The following is a 19,170-nucleotide window of genomic DNA, read 5'->3' as shown; positions in this document are numbered from 1 at the left end:
GTCATCAGCTCCCAGCCCGTGAGCGCTCAGGGACTCTGATTTCCTGTTGAGTGGGATAAATGAACCCACTGTGTTCCTGAAATGCTTGGCATGTAGTGAGCACTCCACGAAAAGTACAAATCATTTTTTTTGCATTTTGGGGTGAAGGTGTGCCTTGAATCGTTTCCACTTCACAGCTGGGTAAACGAAAACCAAGGAATGGACTCGCTTCACCTCGGATTAGGCTGCTTTGGTGGGAAGGGTTTAGCAAGGCCAGGCTCTGCCACTGACCTGCTTTACTCTGTGGCTCGGAGTGAACTGGGAGTCTGTCCTCGGTTGTCTCTCCCCTGAAAGCAGGGGGACGCTTCCAGATACACTCTGGGGTCCCGGCCAGCTCCTGTAGTTATGAAGCCAGTTCCGACTTGGCTGTGGTGAGTATGCCCCAGCCTTGAAATGAGCTGGACCCCAAGAGTGACATGAATACCTTGGTACTCATCATTAATTTGTTCCAGAACTTGTGATGAGTGCCGAAACTGACGAGTCCCAAGCAGGCATGAGTGATGAAACATTTTTTTTTTCTCATCAAAATGAGACGAGTACAGGGTTTGATGAGTTCTGAAGCCGGTGAGTACTGAGGTCTGGCAATAATGGGTATTCCTGCCACCTAAAAAAACCCTACTCATCCTACAAAACCTAGAGCAGGTCTTGCCTCTTCTAGGAAGCCTCTGTGACTATCCCCTCAGGCCCTCTCAAAGCTAAGTGAGCAGGTCGGAGGGTGGGCTGGTTTTCTTGGGGGAGAGCAAGGCGGGAAGAGCCCCAGGGTGGGGGACTTGACTCAGCCTTTGAAGCCCTGTTCACAGGAGGGACACTTGGCCTTGGTGAGCACCGGCCCCCTACTGAGGACACTGCCAGGCGAGAGGGCTCAACCCTCCTAATCATGACTGTTAAGTGCCTTGACCCTGTGTGTTCCAGCCTCCCCTGCACCTCTGGGCTGAGATTTGAGGACCATGGGGCAAATAAGCGCGTGCCATCACAGTCGAGGGACAGTTCATGCCTTAAATTGGGGGGCTCAGGCACCAGCGTGAGCCAGGGCCCCATCCTGCCCCACCATACCCTAGTTCTGTGTCCTGGGCAAGCCACAGGCCTTGCAGCCTCATCTGGAATGTGAGCTGACGTTCCTGTTGTCACACCCTTGCTGCATTAACATGACCAGGAGTGGAGAGTGGTTTCCACAGTATGTGATGGATCACTGGTCAGTGGGATGGTGAGCTTTTGACCTGCGTCTCCTGTGGGTCTGGTCACTGTGAGTTTGGTCATGAGATGCTGCTCTGACATAATCAAATTCAGGACCTGGTGAAGCACCGGTGTCATTGAAACTTTGCCGATGGAGCCAGAAGAGCCAGGACAGACCTAGCGTGGACCCCTGGCATTACCACTGCTGTTCTTACGGCCCTGAGGGAGCCTGTCTTCATCTGTGAGATGGGCATGGCATTGTCCCCCTAGCAAGCTGGTGGTAAGGACGGGAAGTGGTCATTGTAAATCCCCCAGCCCAGTGGGCTAGATGTGTGACAGCTGTTCCTGCTGCCGCCACTGATTACATCCTAAACCTGAGTCCCATCTGGGTCTTTAGTGCCTGCTGTGCAGGATGGGCCAATGGGGATGGTTCCATCTCCTCTCCTCCCCTCCTTCCACACCACCCCTTCCAGGCCCACAACCACAGCTGGCTTGTGGAATCTCTTCTAGGCTCGTGGCCACAGTGGGCATGGGCCTTCCTAAGTGACCAGCACTTCCTCTGTGGGCTGCTGGAGACAGCTGGTGACAGCTGGTGACAGCTGGCTGAAGGAGGGCAGAATATCAATCCCAGGCCACAGTATGGGCCTCTGATTCCTGCCACAATCTTCCTGAGAGAGGAGGTGGGGGACACCTGAAAAGGTGCTGAGAGCCTGGGATTAGGGCCTTGGTCCCTCCTCTGTGAGAGGGAAGGCGGTCTGGGAGATGGGCAGTTATGTTTCCAGAAGGCAGAGAAGCTGTGTGGTGTGGTAACGGGCTTTGGAAGCGGACCCCTCCCCCCCCCCCCCCCCCCCCCCCCCCCCCCCCCNCCCCCCCCCCCCCAGCCTCCAGGCCTTTGCCCACATAAGACTCTCTGTGAGGGCTGCCCTTCCTGCCTCTTCTTCCTGGTGCCCTTGTTGGGATCTTCCAGGACCCATCGCAAGTGTCCCATCTCCCAGGAAGCCTTCCCCCCATCCCCCAGGGAGAGGTGACTCTTCCTCACCCACACCCTTAGGTGCTTCTGTACCCCATGACCCTCATCTCTATCGATACTGAGGATCCCCTGCCCCTCTGTGGGCAGTGCCCCGAGCAAGTACCCTTGGGATCTGCACAACGCCTGTCCGGGCCTGGCACTCTGTAGGTGCACCCTACAGTTTTGCTGAATGAAAGAGGCTTGGCTTTAACCTGAGCCCTTTTCTGCTTGGAGGCCTCAGTGCTCTCATTTGTAAAATGGAGGGGAAGTTGGTCACGATGCCTGAGACCTGTGTGCACTGATGCACGAGGACTGGGTTGTGAGATGGGGCGGAAAAGGGATGCTGTCCGTGCCTCTTAGCAGGTAAGGAGGGTAGCCAATCCCTGCCTCTCTCCAGGGTGAGCCATAGACTCCAGTTTAATGGGGAGAGACCTTAGCCCCACCTTGACATGCCAGGTACAGGGAGTGGGAATGTTCACTTGGTGTCTAACCTTCCATGCATCCCTGACCTACCTTTGAGGACCTTCTCAAATTGGGCCCTGGCAGATCCTGTAGCCCAAGCATTCACCCACTCTACAGTCTCATGGAACAGTTCCTCTAGGCTATCTCTGGCTTGGCTTTTGCCCATTCTGTTTTGCTGCCTGTTCACTTGCCCTTGACCCCTGCCTGTCAGGGTTCCACTTTGCCAACACCTCCTCCAGGAAGCCCTCCCTGAGATACCCTCCCCAATGTACTACCCCAGCCAGGTCCAGGGGCACTTCTGCGCTTTCATAGATGCCTGTACTCACTCCACCATAGTATTCCTCACCTTCGGTTTAATGGCCAGTTCCAGGGCTCCCCCTGTACCCCCAGAGCCTAAACTCCATGAGAGCAGGCCTATATCTTATCTGTTGGAGCCTGTGCAGGCAAGATACCTGGCACAGAGCAGGTGCTCATTCACACAAAAACCAGTTACCAGAACCTTCTCTGTGCCGGCACTGTCTGCTAGCTGGATGGAAGGGCTAAAATTCAAATGAGTGTCTGCTGGCCTGGGTCCTGCATTGGGAGTCTCCTCCTGTGACCCCAGGCCCTTCCCAGGGTCTTCCGGGAAGGGGCTGCCCCTGCCTGCCCACCCTGCCATTACCTGGCCAGATGATGGCTTCCAGCAGGGTGACCCGTCTGGCCAGGAGCTCCAGCTGAGCCTGCTGCTGCAGGAAGCTCTGTAAGCTAGGAGCCTGATGGGAGATTGAGAAGAGCAGACGGTGCGAGTCCGGCCTCCGAGGGCTGGGCCGGGGAGCCGAGGGTAGGGTGTATGGGCCAAGAGCCTGGGTGTGAGTCTCTCGATCTCACCTTCTAAGTGGGGACAGGGATTTCATGGCTCAAGTGATGGGTAGAGAACTGGTGGGTGAATTCCTAGGGTGAGGGTCTAGCTCTTTCAGGCCCCTAAACAGACGCTCAGGGCTGGTTAAGGAGGACCAGAGAGGAAACTGAAACTGTCAAGGGGATAGCTGAGGCCAGGAAGGCATGCCCTGGAAGCCTCTGGGGGCTTATGGGTGAAGCAGGATCAGAATTGCTGGGTAGTACACTACCCAGAATCCCCTGGGGCCTGAGCCTGACTGTCACTCACAGTGCCCTGCATTTCTGGAGTCCAGCTCCATAACCTATTGTCCCTGTGGGCCTGGAGGCTTGGTTACCCATGATTTCTCAAGAGCTGAAGTCTGGATCCATTACCCATAATCCTCCTGTGAGCCTGGGCTCTGATTTTATTACCCACAATCCCTTGCAATGTTTAATTCTGGCTCTGTTACCCACGATCCCCTGCTGGTCTGGAATTTGGCTTCATTGTGCATAACTTCTTCCAAACTCAAAGTCTGTCACCTCTGGTTTCCCCTGCAGGCCTGGAAACCACCGTTACCCACAATGCCTGGAGGCCCAGGTCCGACCACAGAAGTGGGGGCCCTGGTTTCTAAGGCCCCCCCTTCACCTGTGGGGTAGGGACCAGTCACTGAGAGGTAGGTGGTCTTAGCTTCTCCAGCCTAATGACGGCCCAAGCAGCTCCACCCTGGAGGTCCTGGGGGAGGCTGGTGGGCAGGGGCTGGGCTGTTTGTCCGTCTGTCTGTCTCTACTCACCATAGAGCCCAATCATTGTTTCCAAGATTAAAACCCTCTCAGCTAAAATCTTCAAAGCCTCGCGTAGTTGGTGCAACCCCTCCCCCTGTGGAGGAAAGAGACAGATGCAGCCGTGAAGGGGGCAGGGGAGGGGGCCCTGCAAAGCCTATCAGTGGCCCATGCCCCACCCTGGTCATGCACTCGCAGCCTGCACCCCCTGCCACAGCCCAGGGCCCATGGACAGCCAGGGCGAGACCAGGAAAGGACAGGAGGGGGACAAAGCAGGCAGAAGCAGCCCCCTCAATAAGTCCTGATGGATCCCGGCTGGCTGCTTCCTCCCCACACCCTTGCTGCACTGCAGGGGATGAGGGCAGGGGTGCTGTCCCAGGGCCTGCGTGGAACCTGCCAGAGAACGTGCCCTGGAGGCTGCTGTGAAGCAGCATCCATCATCTCTAATGTTGGGGCACACTTTTTGCCTACCTCCATCAGTGAGATCAGGCTACTTACCAATACGCTTTCCATTCACGTCAAAAGGAATACACACAAGTGAAACAAGAGCATGTTTGAGTGGCACTGCTGTCGGGAAGCTGTGTCTGAAATGCTGGCAAAACTGAGGTCTGGCCCTGGTGCCCCCTCCCCAGCCCTTCTCACTTTGGGCACAACCCTCCCAGGCTCTGACTGCCCCAGGCCCAGAGTCTGCAGGTCCTGGAGCCTGGCCCTCAGCCCCACACTCTTTTCTAAGCAGCATCCCTAGCGCCCAGGCCCAGGGATGTGGCAGTGGGTCCACAAAGCCACCTTCCTCCCAGGCCTCCCTGATCCGGGGCTCCCCACTCCCAAGTAGTGCCAGCTGCCGCGGGGGGCTCGTGTCAGAGACCACCATCTGGCACTTTCTCTTGCTCCCAATCTTTCTGTCCTTTCCTGCCCCAGAATGGGGTCCATGGTCTTGCCTAAACGCACACTCCCTCACTCCTCCTTTCCTAGTCCAGACTTTAGCTAGGTCTGCATTATAGATAACCTCAACCCCAACAGAGCACTAGTACAGCAAATAGCTATTCCAGCCCTGTCTTTCAACCGGAAGTCTTTCTTATGGTCCTTTACTCAGTACAGAGTAAGTGAAGGGATGAGGTGCATCGTGCATGTTGCTATAAGGACAGTCCAGCCCTTTAAAGTAGCTGCTCCCTCCCACACACAGCTAACAACTGAGAGGCCTGCCAACACACTCGTGAGCCCGTCATGGCCTTGCTGTGACTGTCTGACAGGACCCCAGTGTCCTGTCCACATCACATGATCGAGCTACCCTTAGGCCACTGACTGGGCATTGCAGCCTGGGGGACAGTCACAGTGTCACCACAGGCTGTACACTAAAGTAATCCCTCTTCAAGCATCACAGGAGGAGGAGCTAACAATGAATGAGTTTCAGAAATTATGTTAAACCACTCCCGGCGTGGACAGTGGGACAAGCTGACGTCATGAGCCTCCTGCAGAGATGCAGTAAGGGCACCACATCCCCTAAAGTGCCCCTGCTGAGAGGACTTCACCTGCGTCTCATCAGCAGGAAACAGTCAGACAAATCTCGGTAGTAGGACAGTCGCAAAGAGACAAAGAGAAAGAAAAACAGGGTAGGAGGCCTGTGCTGGGCGAAGAGGGACTAGAGATGGGACAACCATGTGTAATGCAAAAAACTTGATTAGAAGTTTAAAAAAAAGTTGTAAAAGGCACTTTAGGGCCACTGTCAAAACGTGTATATGTTATGTATTAAATGGCATCATTTCACTGGATTATTGTCAGCTTTCTTAGGTGTGACGGTGGTATCGTGTTCCTTTGGGAGAATGTCCACCGTCTTCCCAGATACATGCTGATGTGCTAGGGGAGATGTGGATGAAGTTTGAAACTTATCTTCAAATGGATTGGGAAAAAATGTCTGTAAATATATAAAGAGAGATACAGCAAATGTGGTAAAATAGTAATCGGCCAGTCTAGAGGAAGGTAAGAATAATATTCACTGTACCAACATTTCTGCATATTTGAAAAATTTAAAAATAAAAATGTTGAGGAAAAATGTGAAAACAAATCCTTCTGTTTGGATCCTTCCCCAGATGGGGGGCCTGCTGTTGGCGCTGATGACACCCCCGCGCCTCCCTCCCGGCCAGGCCCGAGTGTCCAGGGCCTGTTGGACACCCCCACTGGGCCATCATCCAGACATCTTCCATTTTTCATGGGCAAAGCTTGGCGGGGGCCTGCTTCTCCCACGACTCTCCTTTACTATGTGTCTCTCTTACCTTCTCACTCTCCCCTCAGCCAAACCAGCACCCTCATGTTTCTTAGCTCCACTGACATTTGCCCCTCTCCACTGTCCCACAGTCTCTTCCAAGGGTGACCACGACAGCCTTTTGCCTACTCTCTGTTTTTCCCATCCACTCTCCACACGGCAGTAGGGGCATCTCCTGCAAACAAAAACCTGACTGTGTTGCTTCCCTGCTCAGAACTATTACAATGGCTCCCCACTGCCCACTAGAACAAAGTTCAAAGTTCAAAAAGAACAAAGTCATGAAAGGCTTTGACCTCTGCCACCTCAAGTACTTGCCCATGACGCTCCTGCTCCTCTGCCTGAACACCCTTTGCCTGGTTAATGCATCTCTCAGGCCCCAGCATTAATCTCCAGGAGGCGGATGCTAAATCCTCCCCCATCACAGCTGAGCTCCCCCTGTCTTGTCGATGCTGGTCAGTAGTCTTTCCCCCCAACTTCACTGTGACCACCCTGAGGGTAGGGGTACTGTGTCCAAATCACGTCTATATCCACAGTGCCTAGCCTGGAGCCTGGCACCCACCCACGAGGTGTTTGGGGAAATGTTAGCTGGCCCCCAGTCCTGGTTGCTGAAAAGTCTGGGCTTCAGTTCCAGCTCTGCCAACAGTTCGCTGTGCGCAGTTGGGCCCCATTTTTCCTGTCTGAATGGGGGTATGAGCTTTGTTCTATATGGGCTGGTTCAGCGCAGTCACTCCCTAGCAGTGCTTGCAGTGCATGCCCATGGCCACTAGGTGTCACTGCTGAGCCACAGCGGAGTCAGTGGCTTAAAAAGCTTGGCTAAGTGGGGTTGGTAAGTGGTGTGTGTATAGGAATCTGCCGGGCCCTACCCACACTGCACCTCATTCCCATCTGTTCCCAACAGAACTACTCCCCTAGCCTACAAAGCCTCATGCAGCCCCCAACCCAGCAGGCCCCCTCCCAGGCAGGCAGCAAGCAGGGGCAGAAGTGCAGGTGGGCGAAGGGGAGGCAGATGGATGATGGGCAAGGGCCCTGCTACCTCTTGGGGCCCCTCTCGTGGATGGGCCTGACCTGGGGTAGTTCAGGCACCTGTTCTCCTGCTGGGGTCCCCATGCAAGGACGGGGCTGCTTAGCCTAATTCAGACTTCACCTCACGCTCCCACCTTTCCTGGGCTGGGTGGAAAATGTGCTGGGAGAGGCCAGGGAAACAGCTGAGGGAGACAGAGGGCTGGATGCACACAGGTCTACCTGACCCCCGCCCCAGCTCATGCCGATGCTGGCAGTACACTTAAGAGGCTCCGGAGCCACCCAGGGGAAGGGGCAGGGGGAGGGGTGGCGTGGCAGGGAGGAGCTGGGAGGGGCTTGCCAGAAAGGTAGCAGGGCCCCGGAAGTCACAGAAAGACACGGGGCTGGACTCGTGCAGGGCGGGGGACTCCCACGGCTGTATCCATCGCTGACCCCACAATCAGGAGCAGAGAGGGCAAGGCAGGTGCTGGGTGCCCTCACTCACTGGTGCCTGCCAGTAAGTAGGACGGCCCAGCCAGACCGCACCAGGGAGAGGGGCCGGGGTAGAGGAAGAAGGCACAACACCAGCCTCCAAAAGAGCTTCCCAGTTGTCTTTCCTGTAGGAGCGACCACCCCAATCCCGTCCATGTTCCAGATGTCTCCTATGTCGGTGATGGTTTCCAGTCCCTGCATTTTGGGGCTTTCGGTCCTCCCCCCGTGTGTCTTTTGGGTGGGTAGATTTCTAAGCCCTGAAAGTCATTCACTGCAACTGTCTCCAAGGACTCTGAAGATGTCTAGGGTCCCACGTGTCATTTCTAGGTCCCCTTGCCCACTTACTCTATGCCTCCTGTGTATGCGACCGTTCTAGGCCTCCCTTCCCATTCTTCATGGGCTTCCTTTGTGGATGGTGCTTTCTTGTTCTCTTCATCTCACTTCTCATGGCTCTCCTGGGACTATAACAGTTTCTAGGCGTCTCCTCCCACTCACTCCTCCTTGGTCTCTAATGGATGTGATGGTGTCTAGGACCTCATGTTAATTACAGGTCTCCTGGACATATGGAGTCTTGGTCCCCTGAACTCACTCACCATGGACATATTTACAGGACAGTTTCTAGGCCCCTCTTTCCATGCTTCATGGATTTCCTATGTGTATGATGGTGTCTAGGTCCCCTGGACCTTTACCATGGGCTCCTGTGTACCTCAGCATTTCTATGCCTCCCTTCTGATGTGTCATGGCTTCCCTAAGGCCCCCTGACTGTTCTTCTTTGTGGATATTGTTTCCATGCATCCCTCTCTGCTGTGGACAGGGAAGCAGAAGCCAAAGCCCTTGCTTGGAGAGGCCTGTGGAGGCAGGGAATGCAGTCTGGACTGGGTCAGCCCAAACTGCCCAGGAGGGGCAGGCAGGGTCACCCTGGCCTGGGAAGGCTGCAGAGGGAAGGCGGAGACAGGGACATGAAGACAGAGAGACAGAGACAGACAGAGAGAGAGAGAGAGCGAGCGAGCATGGGGTCTGCTGATAAGGCTGGCCCTGTCCAGTGGGGAGGGACAGGGCAAGGGAGGGCACTCGGGTTGAGAACTGTCCAGGCTCCTCCCTGGGAGAGCAGCTTGCGTTGGGGGTTTGGCTGGGGTGCCCCCACTCCAAAATAATCTCCCGAGGGCCCAAGGCAAGAGAGGGTAGCAGAAGATTAGTGCTGGGCTGGAGCTTACCCAGTGGCTCTTCTCACCAGGATCTCCTTTGGGGCCAGGTTCCCCCTGCAAGGAGAAATAGAGGTGGAGGCAATGGAGAGGGAAGGAGGGAGAGAGGGAAGGATGGAAGGAGGGAAAGAGAGAAACATAATGAAAGAGGCTGAGAGACAGAGAGTAGCTTGTACTGGACTAACACTAGATAAAATGCAGAAAACAACTGTTTGAAGGCCACAGAAAGTGATAAAGAACAGCCAGAAACTGGAGGACATTTGGCCTTAGAAAGAAGGGAACGGCACTGGGTACAATCCACCTAGCTTTTCCTCTGAAGGGTATATACCCCAGCCCCCTCTGTCCAGCAGACAGCTCAAGCAGAAAGCTTTAGGTTCTTTGGCCTGAAAGGTCAGAGGGGGCTGAAGAGAATGGACACTGCCAAAGAAGGAGGAAACTGAGAGGCAGTACTTGGAAGCAGGGAACTAGCACAGAGAATGGCATCTGCATAAATTCTCCCTTTTAACCCTTGGATAGTCCGTGAACTGGCCAACCTCAAGTCCCAATCTGAGTCCAACCCACACCCTAGGCCAACAGTCAACACTCTTCCGAGGAAGATAACGGAATCCTTCGCCATATAACAGAGTCCTTTCTCTACGTTATCTAGATTGTCTAGTATGCCATAAAAATTAGTAGCCATGTGAAGAAACCAGAAAATGTGGCCTGTACTCAACAGAAAAATCAGCCAGCAGAAACAGATCCACAGCCAACCCAGACGCCGAGCTTAGCAGACACAGATTAAATTATCTATGTTAAAGAATCTAGCCCTGGTTGGTGTGACTCAGTGGATTGAGTGCCGGTCTGCGAACCAGAGGGTGACCAGTTCGATTCCCAGTTAGAGCACATGCCTGGGTTGCAGGCCGGATCCCCAGTTGAGAGTGCATGAGAGGCAACCACACATTGATGTTTTTCTCTCTTTCTGCCTCCCTTCCCCCCTGTCTAAAAAAAAGAAAAGAAAATTAAAAAAAGAATCTAGTAGAAGTAATACAATGGGTGATGAGATGGGCAATTTCAGGGGAGGTGTGAAAATTGTAAAAAATAATCAAATGGAAATCCTGGAAACAAGAATGATTATCCTTGAAATAAAAAAAATTCATTAACTGGGATTAACAGAAGATTGGCCATAACAGAAGACAGAACCAATGAACTTGAACACAGGTCAGTGAGAGAATTCCAACTAAACCACAGAAAGCAGAAAGATATTTTAAAAAACTGACAGAACCTCAGGAACTTGTGGGAGAATCTGAAGTATACCTGGAGTCCTAGAAGGAGATAAAAAAAAGGACAGGAACAGGAAAAAAAATGTTAAAATAAATACGAATCAGTTTTCTTTCCAAATTTGATTTAAAAATAAAACAAATGTCCAGTTTCTGGTCGAGCCTAAAAAGAGCTCACGAGTCACCATTCGGTCCTAACAAGTAAGATGCTGAACAACCTGGAAACCCAACAACCCACATTTTAGAGCCACCGAGGAAGTGAGCGCAGGGCAAGCTTCTGCCTCCCCACGTGCGGAGACAGACGGGCAGAAGTCGCTGGAGAGCCGGGGCCAGGATAAGAAACCCTAAACGCCATCAATCAACTGCTGGGGCTCAGTGTGGACCATTCTGAGAGTTAAAAATTCCAGGGGAGCCCGGTCTTCAGAAGGCCTCCACTCTTTTGAGAGTTTTACCTCCAGGACCTCTTCTAGGTCCATACAGCGAGAGTTGGGAAAAAAAAATCCCCTCATGCTTTCAGCAAGGGGAGAGGAAAAGGAACTATCCTGAAATGTACCAGGGCATCGGGTTCTTAACCAGGTTTGCCCTCGAGAGACAGTGTTTTATCACAGCCTAACCTGTGGGGTCTTAATCAGAGCTGAACGGTCCTGGGGGTAGGGAAGTACCCGGCTCTGCTGGCTCCACCTTTCCACACAGGGGCAGGAACCTACCCTCCCACCCCTGCGCCCTCAACGCCCACTAGCCATCTTGCCCCGCTTCAGGGGGAAAAGGCGAAACAGAACTGAGAATCGCTGGTGAAGTTCACAACCCAGAGGCCCAGGCTCGCCCAAAGACCAAGCCCGCACGTAGGACTGCGGAGCCCCTCCCCCACTCCAGCACCTTCCCGCCTACTGACCACAGTTCCCTTCGCCCAGGACATCGTGACTTTCAGCAAAAATTACAAGGCAGACTAAAAGGCAAAAACCACAGTTTTGTTTTTTTTCCAATCCTCACCCAAGGATATATTTGTGTTGATTTTCAAGAGAGAGGAAAGGGGAGAGAGAGAGAAACATTGACGTGAGGGAGAAACACTGATTTTTAGGGAATTTGTTCAGTGTGACCTGACAGTGGTGCACGTGTGTCACTGCACATGTGTCAAGGCAGAAAAAGGTGGCTCAGAGCTAGCAGACCCCAGGCAGGGCACAGGGAGGAAACCACAGACCCAGTGAGGCGCCCAAGGCCACTGGCTGACCCTGTACACACATTTGCACGCAGATTAACCGTGCAAAAATGGGCAGAGAGACAGACTGCGCAACTCAGGGCCCCAGTGATGGGAAATAAAACCTAAAGGCACCTATTGAAAAGGTGCTGGGAGAGACTCCCAGCCTCACAGGAGAGTTCATTGGAGAGACCCACAGGGTCCTGGAATGTACATAAGCCTACCCACCTGGGAACCAGCACCAGAAGGGCCCAATTTGTTTGTGGGAAGTGGTGGAATGGACTGAAATACAAGTGGAGCAAGCGCCATTGTTCTCTCTCGGACCCCGCCCCCACATACAGCACCACAACCCAGTAACTGGGTTGCCCCGCCCTGGTGAACACCTAAGGCTCCGCCCCTCATAGTTAACAGGCGAGACCTGACCAAAAAATTACGGCTCAAAAGGAAGAACAAATCAAAGCCCCAGAGCCAATACTTTTAAGTGACCAAGAGATAGCCAACCTATCAGATGCACAGTTCAAAACACTGGTGATCAGGATGCTCACAGAACTAACTGGTTGATTCTAGTCACAAATTAGATGAAAAAATGAAGGCTATGCTAAGTGAAATAAAGGAAAATGCACAGGAAATCAATAGTGATGGGAACAAAACTGGGACTCAGATCAATGGAGTGGACCAGAAGGAAGAAAGCAACAACCAAACAGAAAAGAATGAAGAAACAAGAAATAAAAAAAATGAGGAGAGGCTCAGGAACCTCCAGGACATCTTTAAATGTTCCAATATCCAAATTAAAGGGGTACCAGAGGGGAAGAGGAAGAGCAACAAATTGAAAAGTTATTTGAATGAATAATGACCCAGTCTGGCAAAGGAAACAGACTTCCAGGAAGTCCAAGAAGCTCAGAGAGTCCCAAAGAAGGTGGACCCAAGGAGAAACACACCAAGGCACATCATAATTACATTAGCCAAGATGAAAATGAAGGAGAGAATCCTAGAAGCAGCAGTCACCTACAAAGAGGACAGTCACCTACAAAGGAGTTCCCATCAGACTGTCAGCTGATTTCTCAAAAGAGACCTTCCAGGCAAGAAGGGGCTGGAAAGAAGTATTCCAAGTCATGAAATCCAAAGACCTACATCCAAGATTGCTCTACCCAGCAAAGCTTTCATTTAGAATAGAAGGGCGGATAAGGCACTTCTCAGATAAGGTCAAGTTCAATGAGTTCATCATCACCAAGTACTTATTATATGAAATGTTAAAGGGACTTATCTAAGAAAAAGAAGATAAAAATATGTATAGTAAAATGACAGCAAACTCACAATTATTAATAACCACATCGAAAACAAAAACAAACTAAGCAAGCAATTAGAACAGGAACAGAACCACAGAAATGGAGATCACATGGAAGGTTAGCAACAGGGGAGTGGGAGGAGGAGAAGTGGGGAGAAGGTACAGAGAATAAGTAGCATAGACGGTCAGGAGAAAATAGACAGGGGGAGGGCAAGAGTAGTGTGGGAAATGTAGAAGCTAAAGAACTTATGACACAGGGACATGAACTACAGTGGGGGAATGTGGATGGAAGGGGGTGTGCAGGGTGGAGGGGAATGAAGGTAGGGAAATGGGACAACTGTAATGGCATAATCAATAAAATATATTAAAAAAAACAAAAAAAATAACACTGAGAGGTATTTTAAAAGTTATTAGTAGAAGGGGAAAAAGAAATAAAGAGATTGCAGTAAACATAACAAATAGCAAGATGGTTGACTTACCCCCAACCATATCAATAATTATACATATCATTAAACATAAATGAATCAATGGTAAGACTTTAGAAAAAAATGAGACTCAAGTATGTGTTGTTTACAAGAGATACACTTTAAATAGAAAGACACAGACAAGTTGAAAGTTAAAAAGATTGGAAAAGATACACTATGCTAACTCTAAGCATAAGAAAGCTGATGTGGCTATTTTTAAAAATCAAAGTAGGCCCCAGATGGTGTAGCTCAGTGGATTGAGCGCGGGCCTGCGAACCACATGATGGTGGTTCGATTCCCAGTCAGGGCACATGCCTGGGTTGCAGGCCAGTTCCCAGCAGGGGATGCACGAGAGGCAACCATACATTGATATTTCTCTCCTCTCCTTCCCTTCCCCTCTAAAGATAAATAAATAAAATCTTTAAAAAAATCAAAGTAGAACTCGAGACAATTACCATCGAGGAAGACAATCATTTCATAAAGATAAAAGGGCCAAGAAGACAACAAAATCCTGAATGTGTATGCACCTAACAACAAAACTTAGAAAACAGATGAAGCAAAAATGGACCAAACTAAAGGAAGGAACACAAATCTACAATTATAGTCAGAGAGACGGAGAAACAGAGAATTGCAGGAGTTGGAGAAAGAGAGACAGAGGAAAAGAGAAACAGGTCCCGATCCTTTGAGACGGAGGTGGCTTGACCCTAAGAGGCTGCCAGGACCCTGAGACAGGGAGGGGGAGAGGAGACGGAGCATGCCCTGGCCCAGACTGGGAGGGTCAGGACTCTGGCCATGGGGCATGCAGGGACTGTGCCTGGGGGATCCTGGAGGGGGCGCTGCAGGGTGGGCAGCATCACTCACCTGCTGTCCCATGGAGCCTTGGGGCCCTGGCTCTCCAGGAAGTCCCTGTGTGGGAGGGAGGAGAGGTAGGGAGTCAGCTGTTGGGGTGTCTGACCCAGGGCCCCCAAGCCTCCCCAGAGCCCTCCACCCAGGGGCCAATTCAGTACTCACTCTCTCGCCCTTTTCTCCGGGGTATCCAGAGACTCCTTTGGGTCCAGTGGGGCCTGGGGGTCCCTGAGTAACAAGACAGGGCCTCAGCCTTGTGCTGGGGCAGGGTAAGAGTGAATGGGGACTTGGGGGCAGAGGGGTGGGGGAGGGAGCTGGGCGTGGCCTGGGCCTCTGGGCCTTTCACACATCCCATCAAGGGCACACAGTGAGAAGTCCACACAGCTCGGTGTTCACAACTGTGGCCCTGGAATGGGACAGTCCCCACCTTGCTCTGGAGATTGCCATGTGCTGGCCACAGCTCCAGGGCAAGTGTCTCCACCTTCCTTGGCCTTAGGTGATAACAACAGGGCTTCTTGTTACTCAGACGGAATGAGAAGATTTATGGAAAGTAGTTTGCACACTCAGTGCTCCATAAGTGCTTGAGTGAATGAAGGAAAGTAGAGACGGATGGACAGACGACGGGTGGGGGAAAGGATGGGTGGGCAGGTGCGTGGGAGTACTTGGAGAAATACTCACTATATGTCCGGGACTCCCAGGGATGCCCATGGGACCGGGAGGACCCGGGGGACCTGGAATGAGACAGGATAGCCTAGGAGACGTGACTCGGGGTGGTGAATACACAATATGATATACAGGTGATATGTTACAGAACTGTACACCTGAAACCCATGTAATTTATGAACGAATGTCATCCCGATATATTCAGTTACAAACGAGAAGACAGGCTCTCCTCTGCACCGATGCAGAGCGCAGTGGCAGGAGTCTGCCATCAGCTCCCTCTCTGCAGTCACTGCTCTCGTCTCTCTGTCATCCCTCAACCCCACCCCTTACCCCAGGCCCGGACTCAACTTACCCATCGGCCCTGGGGGGCCAGGGGGCCCTGCTGGTCCCTGGGGCCAGTGGCTGCTGGCCTCTGTGAAGGTGTTAGAAAGAAATGGGTCCCCTGCAGGAGGAAAGGTGATGAGTGGGCAGGGCTGGGTGGGGTGGGGCACTGGCCACCTGTGCTGAGCCAGCTGTGACTGCCCCATGGGACAGCCTGCAGCGTGGCTAGGGCCACTTGTCATCTGCTCCAAGGGTGGGAAGCAGGGAGAGTGTTGGCCACATGGGCCCGGAGGCAGGGAGACATGGGTTCTAGCCTTGCCACCATCTAGCTGGTGACATCTAGGAAGATGTCATTCCACCTTGCTGGGCTGGCACTGTCACAGGTCACATGGGAATAAACAAAGAAGCTACCATTTTGCAAGAGTGTCACAGAGCTCTGTCATTGTCCCCACTATACAGATGAGGAGACGGAAGCTCAGGGAGGGAGAATGAATGGTGGGATAGCATGAACGGGAGAGTGGTGTCTGGCAGGGCATCACTGTGACACAGATGGTGTTGAGCCCAGCACCTCAAGCTCTGACCTTGGGCGTCACACATGTAGGTCAGGCTGGGGAGGCAGTGAAGGGCGTACGGTGGAGTATTGCTGGGTGGAGGGGGCTGGGGCCTCTCTGAGCACAGGGCAGGGCTGTGGCCTTGGGAGCTCAGGGCTCGCTTCCTGCTATGGGGCCTTGAGCTTCCCTGAGCCCTGAGGGCTGGATCCTGGCCAGCTCCAAGGCCTGGTGGTTCCAAGAACATGGTCAGAGGCCACCTAGGCCTGCAGCCAGCCCCCCATGCCCCAGCTGTGTGGTCTGCCCTCTCTGGCCCTCAGTTTTCTTCATTAGTGAACAGAGGAGGACAATGGCACCCACTGGAGGACTGGGTGCCTGGCCAAGGGCCACAGCAGGTGTCTGGTAGACCGCAGTGACATTGTGGTTACCCGATGCTAGCCTTACTCTACCCCCACCCATACCTGCTGTGACCCTGAGGGACTCACCATGCTCAGAGATCCGTGCATGGGGTGGTCCAACGGGGGCTGGGGGGCCAGGGGGGCCAGGAGGCCCCGGTGGGCCTGGAGGTCCCCTCTCTCCAGGGGCACCCGTAGCTCCGTCCTGGCCAGGGCTCCCTGGGGGTCCCTGTGGCCCTGCAACAGAACAAGGGGGATGGGTGGGTATTCAGGAGGCAGAGAGCCCAGGGTGGCTGCCAGGGGGCAGGACACTGCAGCCTGGGGCCTCAGGTGGGAGAGGGTTCTGGAGGCCCTGGAGAAGGACAGTTCCTGGCTGTCCATAGGACGATAAACGTAGCCCTCCCTAGGGCCTTTGGGACAGTGGACGCCTGGTGCTTAGTCGATGCTGACTCCTAGAATGTTCTCTGTGGTCTCTTGCAGGCTTTTGCATGTGTTGTGCCCTCTAACAGGCCCCCCTTCGCTATGCCTGGGGCGTACTTCAGGTCATCCTTCAGGCCTCACCAAAGATGTTGCCCCCACTGGGAAGCCCTCCCTACCCCCGCCCAATCCAGGCTGGGTCTGAGATTCCTTTTCGGGGGCTCCCATACCTGCAACGTCCCCCTAAGAACCCTGGTCACATGGGTGGGCACTGCTGTTTCTTCTCTGCCTAGGCCCATGCTTCCACCCACCCGGGAGCTCCGGGAGGGCAGGGACTGGTCTGGCCCACCCCAGCGGCCAGCTCAGAGCCTGCTGAGAGTAGCTTCCCAGAGAACACGGGCCGAGTGAAAGCAAAAGACGGTTTCCGGGAGCCCAGTGTGAATGGGGCACCCTTGGAGGGGTGGTGAGCCGAGAGACAAGCGAGGGCAAGGGGCCCCGGCCACCTCTAGCTGTCAGGGTCGAGAAGGGAGATCCCAGCCTGGGTCCCCCTGGGCAGGGGGAGCTGGCCAGAAAAGTTTTGGGGGGGTGGGTAGTGCTGTGGACACTCACCTGGTGGGCCTCTCATTCCCGTTGGGCCCCGGCTGCCAGTGTCTCCCTTGGGGCCGATGGGCCCAGGAAGCCCCCGGGTACCCACTCGGTCTGGGGGAGAAATGTCATCAGCTCTGGCCTTGCTCTGGCCCCACCCTGGTCCCCACCAGCACCTACCAGCTCGAGGGAGAAGCGGGGCCCTCACGGTGTCTCTGGCTCCTGGTAGCCCTGGAATGGTGGGGGGAGGCAGGGGTCTGCATCACCCCGAGTGCTTGCCCCCCATTCTACCAGAGAAGGTGGGGCAGGATCTGCTGGGGCTCAGGGACCCCTGGAGATCTGGGAAGACCCAGGCAACCAAGGGGGTTGATCTGGGAGTCAGCAGCAGAGTGGAGACTGGCATCTCATTCCCCCGACTCACTCCCACAAGGGAAGGGTGACCCACTCACCTCGCAGGCCTCCGTCCCCAGGACTGCCCCGGGCAGCTGGGGAGCCCCAGAGTGGGGCAGGGTCCTCAGGGGCACTGGGGGTTGGGGGCACTGTCTGCTCGGTGACAGTCAGCACTGCCACCTGTGGGGGAAGAGGAAGAGAGATGGGGGTGGGTACCAGGGCCTCATCACGGACAGGCCAGCCGAGGGGCCCCGATGTGGGGGACAGGAGGCCCGAGGAGCCAGCAAAGCTCAGCTTTGTCTAGAACGTCATCAGAAGTGACTGCAGTTTTCAAACTGCACAAATCACCACATTTGTTGTAGACAAGTCACCGCACACCACCACTGCCACCCAGGGCGAGTCCTGTGACCGCTGCCCTGTCTGCTGGGCCGAGCGGAGTTTTGCTTACGCTCACCTGCATAAATCACGTGAAACCTCTCTCTGTTAAAGCGCCACAGGCTGGAAGGATTTTTACCGAATTTGAAGGGATGTCTGGGAGCGTCTGACGTGAAATGCCATGAGGTGTTTACAAAACCACTTTGGATGTAGTAGGGATGGGCAGGGTGGGGGTCTCTCAAAGGTGGGCAGTGACGCCAGACACTGACTGAAGATTAAAGAGAGGCTGAAATGTCCACTGATGGGGGGTGGGGTGGATAGGGAATCGTGTGGGTCGGCCCTGAGAAAAGCTGGCACCCCGGGGGGGGGGGGCCTGAGAACCACACACACCCCAGATCTGGGACTGAGCTGCCCTCCTCCCGGCTTGTCCTGGGAGGGAACTTGGGGCTCCCACGTCTCGTATCTGAGGTTCTAGGAGCTTGGCTTTTCGATGTATCGGAGGCATCTTTCCACGTTAGCTAATGGAGGTGGTGTTCGCGGCTGTCTAATCCTGCTCTGTGCCTTGCTCCCTAATTAGGCAACCACCCCTTCTGTTCTCTGGTTTTCAAATTTCCCTATGAACAGTTAACACTCTAGTCAGCATCCCAGAGGGAAGAATAGTGGAGGCAGGCGTGTGCAGACCAAGTGTGTCTGCCTCTGCGTGCATTCAGAGTCTGGAAGAGAGGACGCTTGCGTGTTCAGTCGCTCTCTGGGGGCACAGGTGAGTGATGCCAACAGTTCTCGGGTAGGTGTTTCCCGGTTCTGAGTTTCTCATGTTTCTGAAAACATAAGTGTCTTACTTTTTCATTGTGAAAGCCTTGTTGGTTAAAGCCTTGTTGTCTTGAAGTCATTTGAGACATGCAATACGTGGTTTGCTTCGGAAACTGGGAAGACGGTGACTGGGTTACGGGATGAGGGTAACGGGGCGAGGAGGGGCCCAGCCAAGGGCTCTGGGGGCTTCTACAAACACCTGGCTGGGATGGGAATGGGGGTGCAAGTAGGGGGAGCTCCATGGGATCCTGCAGGAAGAGCAGGGCAGGCTTCCCAGGGCGGGGCACTGGGGTGGGGGTGGGAGGCCAGGAAGGCTGGATGGGAACCGACAGGAGGGTGGCGTGTGCCT

At 53.8% G+C, this 19,170-nt stretch overlaps 1 protein-coding gene across 6 annotated transcripts in view; it reads right to left on the bottom strand.

Moving 5' to 3' along the window:
* The window catches only part of EMID1 (EMI domain containing 1), a 37,491-nt gene that overhangs the window by 954 nt on the left and 17,367 nt on the right, over positions 1-19,170 (bottom strand). The window contains exons 6-16 of one of the 6 annotated variants that reach the window (XM_037052443.1): positions 17,696-17,816; positions 17,427-17,477; positions 17,271-17,360; positions 16,335-16,481; positions 15,333-15,422; positions 14,996-15,048; positions 14,483-14,545; positions 14,333-14,377; positions 9,284-9,328; positions 4,331-4,415; positions 3,351-3,435 (exon numbers count right to left, since the gene is read on the bottom strand). In XM_037052443.1, the coding sequence (XP_036908338.1) occupies positions 3,428-3,435; positions 4,331-4,415; positions 9,284-9,328; positions 14,333-14,377; positions 14,483-14,545; positions 14,996-15,048; positions 15,333-15,422; positions 16,335-16,481; positions 17,271-17,360; positions 17,427-17,477; positions 17,696-17,816 (798 nt within the window). In that variant the 3' untranslated portion in view covers positions 3,351-3,427. Of the gene's footprint in view, positions 1-3,344; positions 3,436-4,330; positions 4,416-9,283; positions 9,329-14,332; positions 14,378-14,482; positions 14,546-14,995; positions 15,049-15,332; positions 15,423-16,334; positions 16,482-17,270; positions 17,361-17,426; positions 17,478-17,695; positions 17,817-19,170 lie in introns of those variants that run through there. The other 5 variants (XM_037052440.1, XM_037052441.1, XM_037052442.1 and 2 more) reach the window with 5 other exon arrangements.

This window comes from Sturnira hondurensis, unplaced genomic scaffold (genome assembly GCF_014824575.4).
Source record: "Sturnira hondurensis isolate 20B ecotype Veracruz unplaced genomic scaffold, ASM1482457v3 Scaffold0007406, whole genome shotgun sequence".
NCBI classification, from domain to species: domain Eukaryota; kingdom Metazoa; phylum Chordata; class Mammalia; order Chiroptera; family Phyllostomidae; genus Sturnira; species Sturnira hondurensis.
Note: the sequence above shows the minus strand (reverse complement) of the source record. Positions and strands in the feature narration are given on the sequence as shown.